The sequence below is a fragment of the Musca vetustissima genome, unplaced genomic scaffold (genome assembly GCF_032173495.1).
Source record: "Musca vetustissima isolate MV318-11 ecotype Yass unplaced genomic scaffold, APGP_CSIRO_Mvet_v1 utg4091, whole genome shotgun sequence".
NCBI lineage: Eukaryota > Metazoa > Arthropoda > Insecta > Diptera > Muscidae > Musca > Musca vetustissima.
Window position 1 is genome coordinate 405,166 of NW_026884591.1, and position 17,770 is coordinate 422,935.

Genomic DNA, 17,770 nt, shown 5'->3' on the forward strand with positions numbered 1-17,770 from the left:
CGCATTAATCATTTTGCCCCAAAACAATGGAAATATATTTAGACCAATATTGAATATATATTGGGGATTTGTAGCTACATATTTATAAATGTTAGCAATTTTAAGTACGCATGATTTGCAAGGAGGGATCTGTGGAAAGACTGCTTTGTTGAGATCAATTGAAGACAACGGATAACGAATCATTTATGAGACATCGTATTCATTTAAAATATTTTCCATATATGCGATAAATTCCACAAGAAATCTCTTCCTCGAAATGCAATGACATTTTATTATTTCTTCGTTGGAATGCATTCAAATAAATAATTAAATTTCAAATTTATATATTTTTTTAATTTTTATATTTGTTTTTTTTTTAATAAATTTCTTAAAAATTAATTTCGTTTATGACCCACTTTTCTTAATTAATTGCCATATTTGCTGCTCAAATGATTGCCCTGATGGCTTCTGACCGGTGGTACACGTTTCGCACGGCCCAAATAGCAGCTGCAATTTTTACAATAATGATTGACATCTGTGCGATTAACCAACTTCTTGTAGTCGAAACAGAAACAGCAGCAGAGACCACTATAAAAAATGTAAACAAAAGAAACAAAAAAAAAAAAAAAACAGAAAAAATAATTCCAGTGATTTTTGGAAACGGTGACGTATGATTAACAATATTACGTTTACGCCCCATGCACACACACACACTCTCCTAACACCATTCACACACTCACACACACTTCCTACACATTTATTTCCTGTACTTACTAAAACAATGCCGAATAAATATCATTACACGTCGTCGACCATTTCTTCTGCTCAATGTGGACCTCTGTCAGCTGATCTACCCCACAACTGGGACACAGAATCGATGTTGGTTCCTTGGGCAAATTTAAATGGGTTCCAGCCAAGGGTGTAGCATAATTATTATCCATTTGTCGTTTCTTTTCCTCGTCGAGTTTTTCTCTTGTCAGTGGCATTTTTGTGGTTAATTCGAGATGTCTTTTTTTTGTTTAAACTTTAAATTCGAAAAAATCGGCTAATTTTTCTGTCAATTTTTATTTTGTTATTCACACAATAACGTCGCCGGTGTAGACTAAACAAAATATTTTGTGTATATTTTTTGCGCGTCTTCTACGACAGTCAGAGTTTGTCATCGTGAATTTGTCGGTTTGTCCACCTTAGAAGAGACACCAGAGTGTCTCTGGTGGAGTGTAATTAAAAAGGAAAAGCAACAAATACCACAGAGCTCAATATGCTCTCTCTATGTGTACAACGGCCTATGCCTTTCACTTATTTATAAGTGATGGAGGAGAGAGTAAAGTTTACAGTAATAAGGAAAACAACCACAACAGAGATCAATGCGTTTCATTTCTCCCTCTATCTCTCAGTTATTTCTATGGGATAGGAGAGAGGTAGTATTATTAAGAGTACAAGGAGAAGGCAATACCACAGAGATACACCATACTTTTAAAGGAGTTTCTAGTTCAGTTATTTATAAGAGATGGATGGAGAGAGAGAGCGATTATTATTATTATTCAGAAGAGAGCATGCATTGAATATTGCTACACACATTTATAAATAAATATTTTTTTTAATATATAATTTGGTTTGCTATACCAATTAGAATATGAATATGATGCTCTCTCTCTCTCTACATATATATTTGTTGTATTATATGAAATATTGGGAAAGAGAGCATCATCTTAGAGCAGGGGAAGAAACATATTTTGTAATAATTAAAAACTAATCATATAGTCTCTCAAATGTCAATGGCTAGTACGCATACAAAAATTACCATAAAAATTGAAGGTCATGGTCAGACAGAGACAGATAAATATATGGGGTATGGTCGGGAAAGGGAAAATTATTAAGGAATTATTTGTTCAAGCAGGGACTATCAGAGGGGTGGATTTTTTAAAGAATATTTTCTCAGGGATTATCTGAGGCGTGGATTTTTTAAAGAATATTTTTCAGAGACTATCTCAGGCGTAGATTTTTAAAGAATTTTTTTTAGGCACCTATATGATGATTTTTTAAGGAATATTTTTTCAAGGCTCACAACAAGGCGTGGATTTTTTAAGGAATATTTTTTCAAGGCTCACAACAAGGCATGGATTTTTTAAAGAATATTTTTTCATGCCTCCTTCCACAATGCGTGGATTTTTTAAAGAATATTTTTTCAAGCCTCCTTCCACAAGGCGTGGATTTTTTAAAGAATATTTTTTCAAGCCTCCTTCCACAAGGCGTGGATTTTTTAAGGAATATTTTTTCAAGGCTCACAACAAGGCGTGAATTTTTTAAGGAATATTTTTTCAAGGCTCACAACAAGGCGTGGATTTTTTAAGGAATATTTTTTCAAGGCACCCAACAAGGCGTGGATTTTTTAAGGAATATTTTTTCAAGCCTCCTTCCACAAGGCGTGGATTTTTTAAAGAATATTTTTTCAAGCCTCCTTCCACAAGGCGTGGATTTTTTAAGGAATATTTTTTCAAGGCTCACAACAAGGCGTGGATTTTTTAAGGAATATTTTTTCAAGGCACCCAACAAGGCGTGGATTTTTTAAGGAATATTTTTTCAAGGCTCACAACAAGGCGTGGATTTTTTAAGGAATATTTTTTCAAGGCTCACAACAAGGCGTGGATTTTTTAAGGAATATTTTTTCAAGCTCACAACAAGGCGTGGATTTTTTAAGGAATATTTTTTCAAGGCTCACAACAAGGCGTGGATTTTTTAAGGAATATTTTTTCAAGGCTCAAACAACAACATTGAAGACTTCAGGGTCCTGACGATTTCTATGAAAAAGTATCTTCAGGGTCAAGACGATTTGTTTCCTATAGAAAAATGTCATCATCAGGGTCCTTCCTGACTATTTTTTTCTATGAAAAAGTATCTTCAGCGTCAAGACGAATTGTTTCCTATAGAAAAATATCATCATCAGGGTCCTGACGATTTTTTTTGTATAGAAAAATATCATCATCAGGGTCCTGACGATTTTTTTTCTATAGAAAAATATCATCAGGGTCCATACGTTTTTTTATACTCTTTACCCTATTATGTCTTTGTGCATATGTTTGTAACTGACAAAAGGAAACGAGATAGACATATGGTTCTTTTTAAGTCGATTTATGCATGTCCGTCCGTATGTCCGTCTGTCTGTTCATGATAAATTGTAAACAAAGTACAGGTCGCATTTATGATCCGAATTGGATGAAATTTGGCACATCCCATTTGTTTGGCTCAAGGACGAACCCTATTGAAATTGGGAAAAATCGGTTCAGATTTAGATATAGCTCCCATATATAATTTCGTCCGATTTATAGAAAATGGTGCACCAACGAGTCAAATTTAGGTCGATTGACACGAAATTTTGCACAACGGACTAAAATATAGATAGCCTAAGGTGTGCCAAGTTTCATTGAAATCGGTTGAAATTTAGATATAGCTCCCATTTATATTTTCGTCCGATTTTTAGTGAATTGTGCACCAAAGAGTCAAATTTTGGCCGAATGGCACGAAATTTTGCACAACGTACTGAAGATAGGACAGTCTAACGTGTGCCAAGTTTTATTGAAATCGGTTCAGATTTAGGTGTAGCTCCCACATATATATTTTGGTCCGATTTTTAGTGAATTGTGCACCAAAGTGTCAAATTTAGGCCGAATGGCACGAAATTTTGTACAAAGTACTGACGTTAGGATTGCTTAACTTGTGCCAAGTTTTAATGAAATCGGTTAAGATTTAGATATAGCTTCATATATATTATCGGCCGATTTTTAGCGAATTGTGCACCAAATAGTCAAATTTAGTTCGGATGGCGCGAAATTTGGCACAAAGTTGTGAAGTTAGGACAGTCCAACGTATGTCAAGTTTCATTGAAATCGGTTCTGATTTAGATATAGCTCCCATATATATTATCATCCGATTTTTAGCGAATCGAAAGTGGTAAAGGGTATCATATAGTCGGCTCCGTCCGACTTTACTACTTTCCTTACTGGGTTTTCTATGAAAAAAATTCTCGAGACCAACTTCCAATTTTTTGTTTTATATTTGCAGTTACACCCTAATACACATGTTCGCTATTTTGTGTTTGTTTTTTTTTCGCTACTATATTTAAATATGGCATTTGTTGTTGTTGTTTTTGTTTTTCATATAAAATGTATTTATTTATATATATACTATAATTATACACAAAAAAATAATGTTGGGAAGGGTAAACAAAAAATACTTTTCGAACCGTGAGATGAATATTTCAACACTTTGGCAATTTGTTGTGTATTGAAATTTGAAATTAATTTAAATAAAATACCATTTAGTTGGGGAAATGAAATTGCAGGCCTCATGTTGTGTTTTTTTTCTTGGTGTGGCACATTGAAGTCCAACTCCCACCACCACCTTCTGACCTCTCCTAGTTTCAGGCTACCAATGCTGGTGGTCTACGTTTCGCTCGTCCATAATAACAATTGCAATTTTTACAATAATGATTTGTGTCACACTGGCCACAGGGATCGGAATAATTGAAACAACAACAACAGCACAGGGAGCTGGAACGAAGGAAAATCGAGAATTTTCATTAATGATGTCTTCTGAAGCATTTTGCCGAACTTACGCAAATAGACAACCAAAGAAACTGTTCCACTTCTTGGCCCATTTCTTGGGCTCAACATGCACCTCACTCATACCCTTTACTCCGCATGAGGGACAGCGTATCACAGCCGGTGTTGTGGGCAAATTGAGGAATGTTCCGGCCAGGGGTGTTGCAAAATTATTATAGATTTCTAAATTCCTTTGGGAACGCAACATCTTCTCTGCGGCCTTTTGAGCCTTTCGATCGATCACCACTTCCACGTTTGGAGGGGGTTTGGGATTGGTCTCAGCCACTGCCTGCGTCATGTTTTTTTTTTCGAATTTATTTTCTTTTTGTGATTCTGTTTTTTTTTCGGTTCTCGTTTATTTCACTTCACTTTTGCCACATTCAGCAAATAATCGAATAAGACTAACATCGAAAATGTTGACGAACAATTCATGTTAATCTCAAGAAAAAAAACGGAAAATTCTAATGAGCCAATAATGTGGGTGTGTGTGAGAAAAATTTTGGTGTAAACAAAATTTATAAACAAAGAGTAAAATTAAGAGATAAATTCTATTGCGGGAAGAGAAAAAATATTTTTTAAGGAAAGGATTTTTTTTTTTAATTGTTTTTTTCAGGGACTACAAAAGGCTTGGATTTTTATAACCTTCACCACACTGTGGTACAGGGTAGTATGCCTTTGTGCATATGTTTGTAACAGGCAAAAGGCAACGAGATAGACACAGGGTTCCTTTTGAGAATATGCATAGAAACACTTTTTAAGTCGATTTATGCATGTCCGCCTGTCCGTTCGTCCGTCTGTCTGTCCATGTTAAATTGTAAACAAAGTACAGGTCGCACTTTTGATTCGAATTGGATGAAACTTGACACAGCTCATTTATTTGGCCCAAGGACGAATCCCATTGAAATTGGGAAAAATCGGTTCCGATTTAGATATAGCTCTCATATATATTTTCGTCCGATTTAAGGAAAATGGTGCACCAAAGCCCCTCTATATCCTTTGATTTGCACGAAATTTGGCATAACGTACTGAATTAAGTCTAGAACGATGTGCGTTAAATTTCGTATAAATCGTTTCCGATTTAGATATAGCTCCCATATAATATTTCGTCCGATTTAAAATAAATGGTGCACCGAAGTCCTTATATATCTTCCGATTTGCACGAAATTTGGCTCAGCGTACTGAATTGGGTCTAGAATGAGGTGTGTTAAGTTTCCTGAAAATCGGTTCAGATTTAGATATAGCTCCCATATATATTTTCGTCCGATTTTAGGTAAATAGTTCACCAAAGTCCTTATATATCCTTCGATTTAACGAAATTTAGCATAGCGTACTGAATTAAATCTAGAACGATGTGTGTTAAATTTCGTGAAAATCGGTTCAGATTTAGATATAGCTCCCATATATATTATCGTCCGATTTAATGTAAATGGTGTACCAAAGTCCCTATATATCTTTCGATTTGCACGAAATTTGGCATAGCGTACTGAATTGAGTGTAGAATGATGAGTTGTGAGTTTCGGGAAAATCGGTTTAGATTTAGATATAGCTTCCATATATAGTTTCGTCCGATTTTAGGTAAATGGTGCGCCAAAGTCGCTGAAAATCATTCGATTTGCACGAATTTTGGCATAGCGTACTGAATTAAGTCTAGAACGATATGCGTTAAATTTCGTGAAAATCGGTTCAGATTTAGATATAGGCCCTATATATAGTTTCGTACGATTTAATGTAAATGGTGTACCAAAGTCCCTCTATATATTTAGATTTGCACGAAATTTGGCATAGGGTACTGAATGAAACCCAGAATAACGTGTGTTTAGTTTCTTGAAAATCGGTTCAGATTTAGATATAGCTCTCATATATATTTTCTTCCGATTTTAGGTAAATAGTGCACCATAGTCTCTATATATGTTTCGATTTGCACGAAATTTGGCATAGCGTACTGAATTGAGCCTAGAATGATGTGTGTCAAGTTTCGTGAAAATCGGTTCAGATTTAGATATAGCTCCCATATATAGATTTGCCCGATTTTAGGTAAATGGTGCGCCAAAGTCGCTGAAAATCATTCGATTTGCACGAATATTGGCATAGCGTACTGAATTAGGTCCAGAATGGTATGTGCTAAGTTTCGTGAACCTACTTCAGACTTAGATATAGCTACCATATATATTTTCGTCGATTTAATGTAAATTGTGCACTAAAGACCCAAAGTTTGTTAAGCGGTACACAATTGTTGTTATGCATGTTCATGGGGATTTTCGTGCCTTTGAGATGAGAATCTGTCCCTACCATAGCTCGTGTGTTAAGTTTCGAGAAAATCGGGTTAGATTTAGATTTAATTTCGTTCAATTTCAATGTCAATGTTCCTACGAAAAAGCGACGTCGGTTAGGATACATATGTAGAATATACCCAATGTGCTGAAGAGTATCATATAGTCGGCCCAGTACGACTTTACTACTTTCCTTACTGGGTTTTAAAATAATTTTTTTCAGTACATTTTCTAATTCTTCTCTATCATGAAGCGAAGGGAATTTTTTGTTTGCTTCAACATTTCATTCATTTCCTCGACACTGACAACAAAATTACTGCCACAAGAGCTGACATCTGGAAAATAAACAGATAATTAAATGGCTTCGGAGAACTGACTTCTGTTCTGTGTTGTTCTGTGTTAACGATCGTTGAACACTTGATGCCGCAAAAATATATGTGCCACCGCCACTACCAACCATGTTGTTGTTGTTTTTGTGACGGCTGCTCGTAATAAACGCAATAAATTTCAAGAGCTGAGATGAGTTAAGCTGCTTTTATGCGCGTTCGCTGGGAAATAGACCAACAGCCCAATGAACTTTATATATATTTTTTAATTTTATTAACTTATGTTTGATGTGTGTGTGTGTGTGGGGGTGAGGTCATTAAAGACCTCAATTACGCATAATGAAGACGGAATTTATAATAAATAAAATTAACAACAATAGCAATAACAAAAACTATATTTATGTAGCAAAGTGTTAACAGGGAGGGGAAAATTTCAAATGAGAATTTTATAAATATTTAATAAAATCTAAGCCTCATGTGGGCACTTAAAAAAATATTTTAAAAAAATCTACGCCTCATGTGGACCCTTAAAAACATATTTTAAACCAGTGAGTGGAGCAGTATAGTCGGACGGGGCCGACCATATGATACCCTACACACCTTCCCCTAAAATCTAACTTTTTGTGGTTCTATATTCTAAGCTTGAGCAATATTTCTCGATATTTGCAGCCTATTGACCGACTAGAGGTCAACAAATGTTACTAATATTCAGTACAACCCATCTAAATACTTGTCCAGATTCCCTTCACCGTGGGTTGTGTTGTGATGTTCGGCTTTCCGTTGTGGCCTGTAGAACGACTCGAAATACCACAAAAATTAAGTTTTCGGTCCATTTCATCCCAATATTATTTTCTGATCATCAGCAAACATCACGGAATGTTTCAAAGCGATCAGCGCTATATTTCCGCCCTCTAGTGTGGTAATGGTTTATTAAATAATATATGAATACGGAAGCACCCTTAAATATTTAAGTGTAACTCCCACATTCGAGTACATACGACAATATAATTGGTATAAATTTAAAGGTCAACCGCTGCTCTTGGATATACCATATACTGCTCGGGTCTATCCTTTAAGAGTAAACATATATGCTATAGAATACAAATTTTGTAATTTTTCACACAAAAGTAAATGGTATACCAAGGTCCCTATATATCTTCCGATTTCCACAAAATTTGGTATAGCGTACTGGATTGAGTCTAGAATGATGTGTGTAAAATTTCTTGAAAATCGGTTCAGATTGAGATTTAGCTGCCATATATAGGTTTGCCCGATTTTAGGTAAATGGTGCACCAAAGTCCCTGAAAATCATTCGATTTGCACGAATTTTGGCACATCGTGCCGAATTAGGTCCAAAATGGTATGTGCTAAGTTTCGTGAAAGTAGGTTCAGACTCAGGGTTCATTTGACCCGTTAAATATTGGCCAATCTTCCTCAAAACAGGCATGCCTTTTCTTTGGCCCGATCCCCTTCTTCATGTAAAAAGTCGCGATGTTTGGGCCATAATTGCGGCCTCTGGAGCGACCAGAAAATCCGACAAAAATAAAGTTATTGGTTCATTTCATCCCCTAAATATTAGCCGATCTTTACCAAAAACAATAGGGGTCTTCATTGGTCAGTACCCATCCTACATGCAAAATTTCGTGAAGATTGGTCCATAACTGTGGCCTGTATCGTGTTTACAAATTATAATGGACAGACGGACGGACGGCTACACATGTCTAGATCGACTCAGCTAATCGGTATACTTAAAGGTGTGTCTAGGATCAATATTTTACGGTGTTACAAATTCTTGAGGCTGCACATACCCTGACAACATAGTTGTGTAGGGTATAAAAATCTATGCCTCATTTGGACCCTTAAAAAAATATTTCTATTTTCTTTAATTTTCGACTTCTTTTCTACCTCCTCCTCCTCTTCAGGAGCACTTATTTTCACATTGCGTTCAAATTCAACAGCATTATAATCACGATTTGGTCTAACACAATTCGAAGAAGAAGGTACGGCAATTGGAACAATGCAAATGCTCAACTTCGTGGGAGGGAGAAATCCAAACACAGAGGCCAGCAATTGAGCATACAGAAGGCACACCAGGAATTTTCGGTTAGAAATTCATTTTTAGTCCCACCAAGGGCAATTTATGGCAACCACACTTCGGACAATAGATGCTGCCATTGAGGGGTCGCCACTTTTCAATGGAAGTACGATAGTGGCGACGTTTGCGTGGTGTATTGCGTCGACCACTACTCGTAGCTGATGTGCTAGATTGGGGTTCTTATTTTATAGCGACGTGTATACAACACATTGGTATCAGGATCGAGGGGGCATAAATTGCAGTCTTTAACTTCGGTATAATTTTCTGCTATTTAGAGAGATGTTGGGGGAATAGAGAGAAATGTGAGAAATTATCGATTCTATTTTCTTTAATTTTCGACTACTTTTCTACCTCCTTCTCTTCTTCGGGAGCACTTATTTTCACATTGCGTTCAAATTCAACAGCATTATAATCACGATTTGGTCTATTACAATTTGAACGACGATTATGAAGGCCCAAGAAGGTATGGCAAAAATGCTCAACTTCGTGGCAGGGAAAAATCCATGGTATAAAATACAGAGGCCAGAAATTGAGCATACTGAAGGCACACCAGGAGTTTTCGGTTAGAAATTCATTTTAGTCACCACCAAGGGCGGTTTGTGGCAACCACACTTCGGACAATAGATGCTGCTATTGAGGGGTCGCCACTTTTATATCGAAGTACGATAGAGATGGCGTTTACGTGGTGTATTACGTCGATCACTACTCGGAGCTGAACTGCTGGAGGGGGTTCGTATTTTAAAGCGGCGGGTATACAACACATTGGTATCGGGATTGAGGGGGTATAAATTACAATCTCTAACTTCGGTATAATTTTCTGCTATTTAGAGAGATGTTGGGGGAATAGAGAGAAATGTGAGAAATTATCGATTTTATTTTCTTAATTTTCGACTCCTTTTCTACCTCCTCCTCTTCTTCGGGAGCACTTATTTTCACATTGCGTTCAAATTCAACAGCATTATAATCACGATTTGGTCTATTACAATTTAAACGACGATTATAAAGACCCAAGGCAGTTCGACAATACAAATGCTGGACCTCATGGGAGGGAAAAATCCAGCAATTGAGCATACAGAAGGCACACCAGAAGTTTTCGGTTACAAATTCATTTTTAGTCTCCACCAAGGACGGTTTGTGGCAACCACACTTCGGACAATAGATGCTGCTATTGAGGGGTCGCCACTTTTCTATCGAAGTACGATAGAGATGGCGTTTACGTGGTGTATTACGTCGATCACTACTCGGAGCTGAACTGCTGGAGGGGGTTCGTATTTTAAAGCGGCGGGTACACAACACATTGGTATCGGGATCATGGGGTCATAATTTGCAATCTTTAATTGCGGGATATTTTTTTGCTATTTAGAGAGAGGTTGGGGGAATAGAGAGGAATGTGACAAATTATAGATTTTGAGAGTTCTGCGGACTTCCATTTACATATATCTGATTTCAATGAAATTTGTTACAACTCATCGTCGGTAATATAATGAGAACGTTTTCCCTCCTTCATAGTATCCGTATTGGAATTTCCAATATCCTTTTCTTCGGAAGAATATTCCCTGCGACTTCGTACATCTTCAGCAATCCCATTGAGGTTCTGTTCATTTAAAGACATTTGACTTCTATCCTGCTATTCGATTTTGTTTCCTTTGGCCAAATATTTTTGGGATATATCCACATTCCGATCGACATCAATAAATTTTACTTCCGGATGATTGGTCCGTATGTGTTGAATTAATGGGGCGGTATTATTGCGCAAACAGTGTAATATTTTCTGACATTTCATACACGCCGTTTGTGGACATTATTAAAAAAAATGCCACACCTTTTGTTAGTCCCTGAAAAAAAAATATTTAAATTTTGTTTCGTGCCTCAGCTTGGACAGCCTAATTTATATACTTAAACATATTTATATTTCAACACTATATAAAGTAAACATTAATGAGATGGAACAACAGAAAAGCCAAAAAATTTCCCAGAGATCAAGTTAATAGAATTTTGTTTATTTAAGAGAGACAAACATCTCTCATTTTTTCCACTGGGTTTGTGCCACAATTCTCCTACCCAAAAAAGCGTGTGCAAGTAAATTAGGAAGACATGTAAACACAAAAAACCCATTTCACCCCGAAAAAATACAATTAGTTTAGTTTTTAAAAATCCACACAACGAAGCATATTCTAGCCTCTCGGAATCAGACATCCATCAAATTTGACAGACAAAAAAAAAATCTCTTAACAAAAAATGGTTGCAATTGAGGATTATATTGTGGACGATTATCCGACAGATCCTACTCCACCATCTGCCCTGATAAAACCAATCGATCTGAAAAACATAGGATATTTACAAAAAATTCCCACACATGTTGATTGTCCCGCCTGTCGGGCGGTAGGCATGAGTGTGGTGCGTTTAGAGGCGGTAACTTGTTTGCAAAAATTTCTCAAGGCCACCAATTTGTGGTAAGCATTTGTCGGAGTCAATTTGGTCAATTTCATCATTTTGTTGTTGGTGTTGTTTTTTTTTGTATTTTAAGTAAAACTGCCGAAAGCCGTTATGACATCAATCATTACTGCAATGCCTGTGGTTGTTATATTGGCCGTTATGTGGCCATAAATTGTGCCGAACGTTGTTTGTCGAAACAGGCTCGCAAAAAGGCAGCTGCCGACAACTTAACTTTGCGGGAAGAATCGAAAAATTGGGCTAAGAAAATTCAAGAATCGCGAGAGAGAGTATTAGCCAATATGGCCAAGGAGCGAACGGAAAGGAAGCAAAAAGAAAAGTCAGCAACTGATGATGGAAATGAAAAGGAAGAAGAAAACAAATAATGAGAAATTGAAAAGGAGAATAAGGATGTGTTGTAATGAATTTATAGTATTTTTTTTTATAAAATTGTTTTTCGAGATACGATATAAAATTATTATTTTTTTAAGCAAAAATCATATACTTGAATAAAATGTTTACGGAAGACCTGTGGCGTATAACTAACGTCAACACGTATACGTCACCATGAACGCAATGAGAAAAATATTCTTTAAAAATCCACGCCTTATATGGGTACCTGAAAAAAATTAATTAAAAAAATTCACGCCTTACAGGGGAGACTGAAAAAAATTAATTAAAACCAGTACGGAAAGTTCAAAAGTCGGTCGGGGCCGACTAAATGATAACAACATGATATACATCAATCTGGACCTAATTCACTACTCTGTGCAAAATTTTGTCTCAATCGGACCATTATTGGGAGTTTGGTGCACCATTTACAAAAAATCGGACGAAACTATATATGGGAACTATATCTAAATCTGAACCGATTTCAAAAAACTTCGGATATATTAATCTGGACCTAATTCAGTACCCTGTGCAAAATTTTGTCTCAATCGGAACAATATTGGCAGTATAATGCTCCATTTACATAAAATCGGACGAAACTATATATGGGAGCTATATCTAAATCTGAACCGATTTCAACAAAACTTCGGATACATTAATCTGGACCTAATGTAGTACTCTGTGCAAAATTTTGTCTCAATCGGAACAATATTGGCAGTATAATGCTCCTTTTACATAAAATCGGACGAAACTATATATGGGAGCGATCTTTGAATCTGAACCGATTTCAACAAAAATTGGCATATATCAATCTGGGCCTAATTCAGTACTATGTGCAAAAGTTTGTCTCAGTCGGAATAATATTGGCAGTATAATGCTCCATTTACATAAAATCGGACGAAACTATAAATGGGAGCTATATCCAAATCTGAACCGATTTTCTCCAATTTCAATAGGGTTCTTAGGCAAAATAATTGACATGTGCCAAATTTCATCAAAATCGGATCATAAATGTGACCTGGACGGACGGACATGTATTAATCGACTTAGAAAGTGGTTCTATTTACATTAAATCAGACGAAAATATATATGGGAGCTATATCTAAATCTGAACCGATTTTTACGAAACTTAGCACACATCATTCTAGGGTTAATTTAGTACGCTGTGCCAAATTTCGTGCAAATCAAAAGATATTTAGGGACTTTGGTGCACCATTTACCTTAAATCGGACGAAAATATATATGGGAGCTATAGCTAAATCTGAACCGATTTCCACGAAACTTAACTAACATCATTCTACTCTTAATTCAGTACGCTATGCAAAATTTTGTGCAAATCGGAAGATATATAGGGACTTTGGTGCACCATTTACCTTAAATCGGACGAAAATATATATGGGAGCTATATCTCAATCTGAAACGATTTTCCCGAAACTCATCACTCTTCATTCTAGGCTTAATATAGTACACCGTGCCAAATTTCGTGCAAATCGAAAGATATTTAAAGACTTTGGTGCACAATTTACCATAAATCGGACGAAAATATATGTGGGAGCTATATCTAAATCTGAACCGATTTTTACGAAACGTAGCACACATCATTCTACACTTAATTCAGTACGCTATGCAAAATTTCGTGTAAATCGAAAAATATAGATGGACTTTGGTGCACCATTTACATTAAATCGGACGAAAATATATATGGGAGCTATATCTAAATCTGAACCGATTTTTACGAAACTTAACACACATTGTTCTAAACTTAATTCAGTTCGCTATGCCAAATTTCGTGAAAATCGAAGGATATAAAGGGACTTTGGTGCACCACCTACATAAAATCGGACGAAAATATATATAAGAGATATATTTAAATTTGAACTGATTTTCCCGAAATGTAGCACTCATCATTCTAGACTCAATTCATTACGCTATGACAAATTTCGAATTATATAAAGGGACTTTAGTGCACTATTTACCTTAAATCGAACGAAAATATATATGGGAGCTATTCTAAATCTGAACCGATTATTCCGAAACTCTCCACTCATCATTCTAGACTCTATCAGTAAGCTATGCCAAATTTCGTGAAAATCGAGGGATATAAAGGGACTTTGGTACACTATTTACCTTAAATCGGACGAAAATATATATAGGAGCTATATCGAAATCTGAACCGATTATCGCGAAATTTAACACACATCATTCGTGACCTAATTCAGTAAACTATGCCAAATTTCGTGCAAATCGAAGGATATATAGGGACTTTGGTGCACAATGTACATTAAATCGGACGAAAATATATATGGGAGCTGTATCTAAATCTGAACCGATTTTTGCGAAACTTAGCACATATCATTCTAGGCTTAATTTAGTACGCTGTGCCAATTTTCCGGCAAATCGAAAGATATTTAGAGACTTTGGTGCACAATTTACCTTAAATCGGACGAAAATATATATGGGAGATATATCTAAATCCCTAAAAAAATATATATTAGGCCCTGAAAAAAATATTTTTAAAAATCCAACCCTTATATGGGTACCTGAACAAATTATTTAAAAAAATCCAGACATATAGTTTTTAGTTGATGAGAACCACTGTGCCGACCGGCATATATTTTTTTATGTATATTAACATTAAATGTTATTCATCCGGCACACATTAAGCTTTATTACAGAAAAGCTTATCTAGTACGTCTTGTTACCAACAGATGGCTCTATTCGTTTCTGTAGTCGATCATTTCGGGAATCTGTAACATTTGCCTTATTATTGCTATCATCGGTAAGGGCCTCCAAATCTATTCCAGCCAGTGAACCAAATTTCTTAAAACTCTGCAATCGAGCCACCATATCCGGATGTAATTCTTTGCCATCGATGACAATGGATGGCAAACGATTGTTGGTTTGATGAACCTGTTGCTGCTTTGCGGAACTCTGCTGCCCCTCCCATTCACCGGTAGAAGTAGATTTATTTTCTTTAATTTTCGATTTCTTTCCTTCCTCTTCTTCCTCGGGAGATCTTATTTTCACATTTCGTTCAAATTCAACAACATTATAGTCCCGATTTGGCCTAATACAATTTAAACGACGATTGTAAAGACCCAAGAAAGTTCGACACTTGGAACAGTGCAAATGCTCAATTTCATGGGAGGGAAAAATCCATGGTATAAAACACAGAGGCCAGCAATTGAGCATACAGAAAGCACACCAGGAATTTTCCGTAAGAAATTCATTTTTAGTCTCCACCAAGGGTGGTTTGTGGCAACCACACTTGGGACAATATATGCTGCCATTGAGGGGACGCCACTTTTCTATCGAAGTGCGATAGAGATGGCGTTTGCGTGGTGTATTACGTCGACCACTACTCGGAGCTGAACTACTGGAGGGGGTTCGTATTTTAAAGCGGCGGGTATACAAAATATTGGTACTGGGATCATGGGGACATAATTTGCAATCTTTGATTTCGGGATAATTTTCTGCTATTTAGAGGGAGATTGACAGAGATAGGGAGGGATGTTACAAAAGATGGATTTTGAGCGTTCTGCTGGCATCCACTTACATATTTCTGATTTCAATGAAATTTGTGTCAACTCATCTTCGGTAATATAATGAGAACGTTTTTGGTCCTTTTTAGTATGCGTATTGGAATTTTCAATATCGTTTTCTTCGCAGGAAAATTCTCTGGAACTTCGTACATCTTCAGCATTCCCATTGAGGTCCTGTCTTTTTAAAGAAATTTGACTTCCATCCTGCTGTTCGATTTTGTTTCCTTTGGTCAAATATTTTCGGGATATTTCCACCTTCCGATCGACATCAATAAATTTTACTTCCGGATGATCGGTGCGTATATGTTGAATTAATGGGGCGGTATCATTGCGGGAACATTCCAATATCTTCTGACATTTCATACAACGAACCAATGTCATTTTCTTCTTTTCATCCATTGTACATTTTCAAAACATTAATTTTGTTTAAAAACAATTAACAATAAAATAACAAAAAGGAAAATTGAAAAATAATCGAATTTTTATTTTGACATAGGGTGTTATTAGTCCTAATTTTTGTGGGTTTTTTTTTAGGGTCATATCTAAGTCGTGGACTTTTCAAGCACCCATTTTTAAAATATTTCATATTTCAAAGACCAAAGAATATTTTTTTTAAGGACTTATAGAAGGCGTGGATTTTTTAAACAATATTTTTTTCAAGGACCTATCTAAGGCGTGGATTTTTAAAGAATATTTTTTTCAAGGACCTATCTAAGGCGTGGATTTTTAAAGAATATTTTTTTCAAGGACCTATCTAAGGCGTGGATTTTTAAAGAATATTTTTTTCAAGGACCTATAGAAGGCGTGGATTTTTAAAGAATAGTTTTTTCAAGGACCTATAGAAGGCGTGGATTTTTTAAAGAATATTTTTTCAAGGACCTATAGAAGGCGTGGATTTTTTAAAGAATATTTTTTTCAAGGACCTATAGAAGGCGTGGATTTTTTAAGAATATTTTTTTTCAAGGACCTATACAAGGCGTGGATTTTTTAAAGAATATTTTTCCAACGACCTATACAAGGCGTGGATTTTTTAAAGAATATTTTTCCAACGACCTATACAAGGCGTGGATTTTTTAAAGAATATTTTTTCAAGGACCTATAGAAGGCGTGGATTTTTTAAAGAATATTTTTTTCAAAGACGTGTATTTTTTAAAGAATATTTTTTCAGGGGTCTACAGAAGGCGTGGATTTTTTAAAGAATATTTTTTCAGGTGTCTACAGAAGGCGTGGATTTTTTAAAGAATATTTTTTTCAAAGACGTGGATTTTTTAAAGAATATTTTTTCAAAGACCTATAGAAGGCGTGGATTTTTTAAAGAATATTTTTTTCAAAGACGTGGATTTTTTAAAGAATATTTTTTCAAAGACCTATAGAAGGCGTGGATTTTTTAAAGAATATTTTTTTCAAAGACGTGGATTTTTTAAAGAATATTTTTTCAAAGACCTATAGAAGGCGTGGATTTTTTAAAGAATATTTTTTCAGGGGTCTACAGAAGGCGTGGATTTTTTAAAGAATATTTTTTCAGGGGTCTACAGAAGGCGTGGATTTTTTAAAAAATATTTTTTCAGGGGTCTACAGAAGGCGTGGATTTTTTAAAGAATATTTTTTCAGGGGTCTACAGAAGGCGTGGATTTTTTAAAGAATATATTTTCAGGGGTCTACAGAAGGCGTGGATTTTTTAAAGAATATTTTTTCAGGGGTCTACAGAAGGCGTGGATTTTTTAAAGAATATTTTTTCAGGGGTCTACAGAAGGCGTGGATTTTTTTAAAGAATATATTTTCAGGGGTCTACAGAAGGCGTGGATTTTTTAAAGAATATTTTTTCAGGGGTCTACAGAAGGCGTGGATTTTTTAAAGAATATTTTTTCAGGGGTCTACAGAAGGCGTGGATTTTTTAAAGAATATTTTTTCAGGGGTCTACAGAAGGCGTGGATTTTTTAAAGAATATTTTTTCAGGGATCTACAGAAGGCGTGGATTTTTTAAAGAATATTTTTTCAGGGATCTACAGAAGGCGTGGATTTTTTAAAGAATATTTTTTCAGGGGTCTACAGAAGGCGTGGATTTTTTAAAGAATATTTTTTCAGGGGTCTACAGAAGGCGTGGATTTTTTAAAGAATATTTTTTCAGGGGTCT

At 35.7% G+C, this 17,770-nt stretch overlaps 3 protein-coding genes across 3 annotated transcripts; 1 reads left to right on the forward strand and 2 right to left on the reverse strand.

Annotated features, from left to right (window-relative positions):
- Nucleotides 1-404: 404 nt before the first annotated feature.
- LOC133331620 (uncharacterized) lies at nt 405-965 on the reverse strand. Its single transcript, XM_061540003.1, has 2 exons — nt 754-965; nt 405-567 (listed from the first exon to the last, which is right to left on the reverse strand). The coding sequence occupies exons 1-2, from the start codon at nt 963-965 to the stop codon at nt 405-407; spliced, it is 375 nt and encodes a 124-aa protein (XP_061395987.1).
- A 3,434-nt stretch (nt 966-4,399) lies between these two features.
- On the reverse strand, nt 4,400-4,878 carry LOC133331621 (uncharacterized). Its single transcript, XM_061540004.1, has 2 exons — nt 4,595-4,878; nt 4,400-4,529 (listed from the first exon to the last, which is right to left on the reverse strand). Exons 1-2 carry the CDS (start codon nt 4,876-4,878, stop codon nt 4,400-4,402), a joined length of 414 nt encoding a protein of 137 aa, XP_061395988.1.
- A 6,631-nt stretch (nt 4,879-11,509) lies between these two features.
- On the forward strand, nt 11,510-12,090 carry LOC133331622 (uncharacterized). Its single transcript, XM_061540005.1, has 2 exons — nt 11,510-11,724; nt 11,799-12,090. The coding sequence occupies exons 1-2, from the start codon at nt 11,510-11,512 to the stop codon at nt 12,088-12,090; spliced, it is 507 nt and encodes a 168-aa protein (XP_061395989.1).
- The last annotated feature ends 5,680 nt before the right edge of the window (nt 12,091-17,770 follow it).

Excerpts from the sequence above, each read along its gene's own strand:
- LOC133331620 (XM_061540003.1), bottom strand. The coding sequence starts at position 965 with ATGCCACTGACAAGAGAAAAACTCGACGAGGAAAAGAAACGACAAATG. Across the intron at positions 568-753 it reads ATTTATTCGGCATTGTTTTA|TGGTCTCTGCTGCTGTTTCT; the intron begins GTAAGTACAGGA and ends CATTTTTTATAG.
- LOC133331622 (XM_061540005.1), top strand. The coding sequence starts at position 11,510 with ATGGTTGCAATTGAGGATTATATTGTGGACGATTATCCGACAGATCCT. Across the intron at positions 11,725-11,798 it reads CTCAAGGCCACCAATTTGTG|TAAAACTGCCGAAAGCCGTT; the intron begins GTAAGCATTTGT and ends TTGTATTTTAAG.
- LOC133331621 (XM_061540004.1), bottom strand. The coding sequence starts at position 4,878 with ATGACGCAGGCAGTGGCTGAGACCAATCCCAAACCCCCTCCAAACGTG. Across the intron at positions 4,530-4,594 it reads TTCTTTGGTTGTCTATTTGC|CTCCCTGTGCTGTTGTTGTT; the intron begins GTAAGTTCGGCA and ends CCTTCGTTCCAG.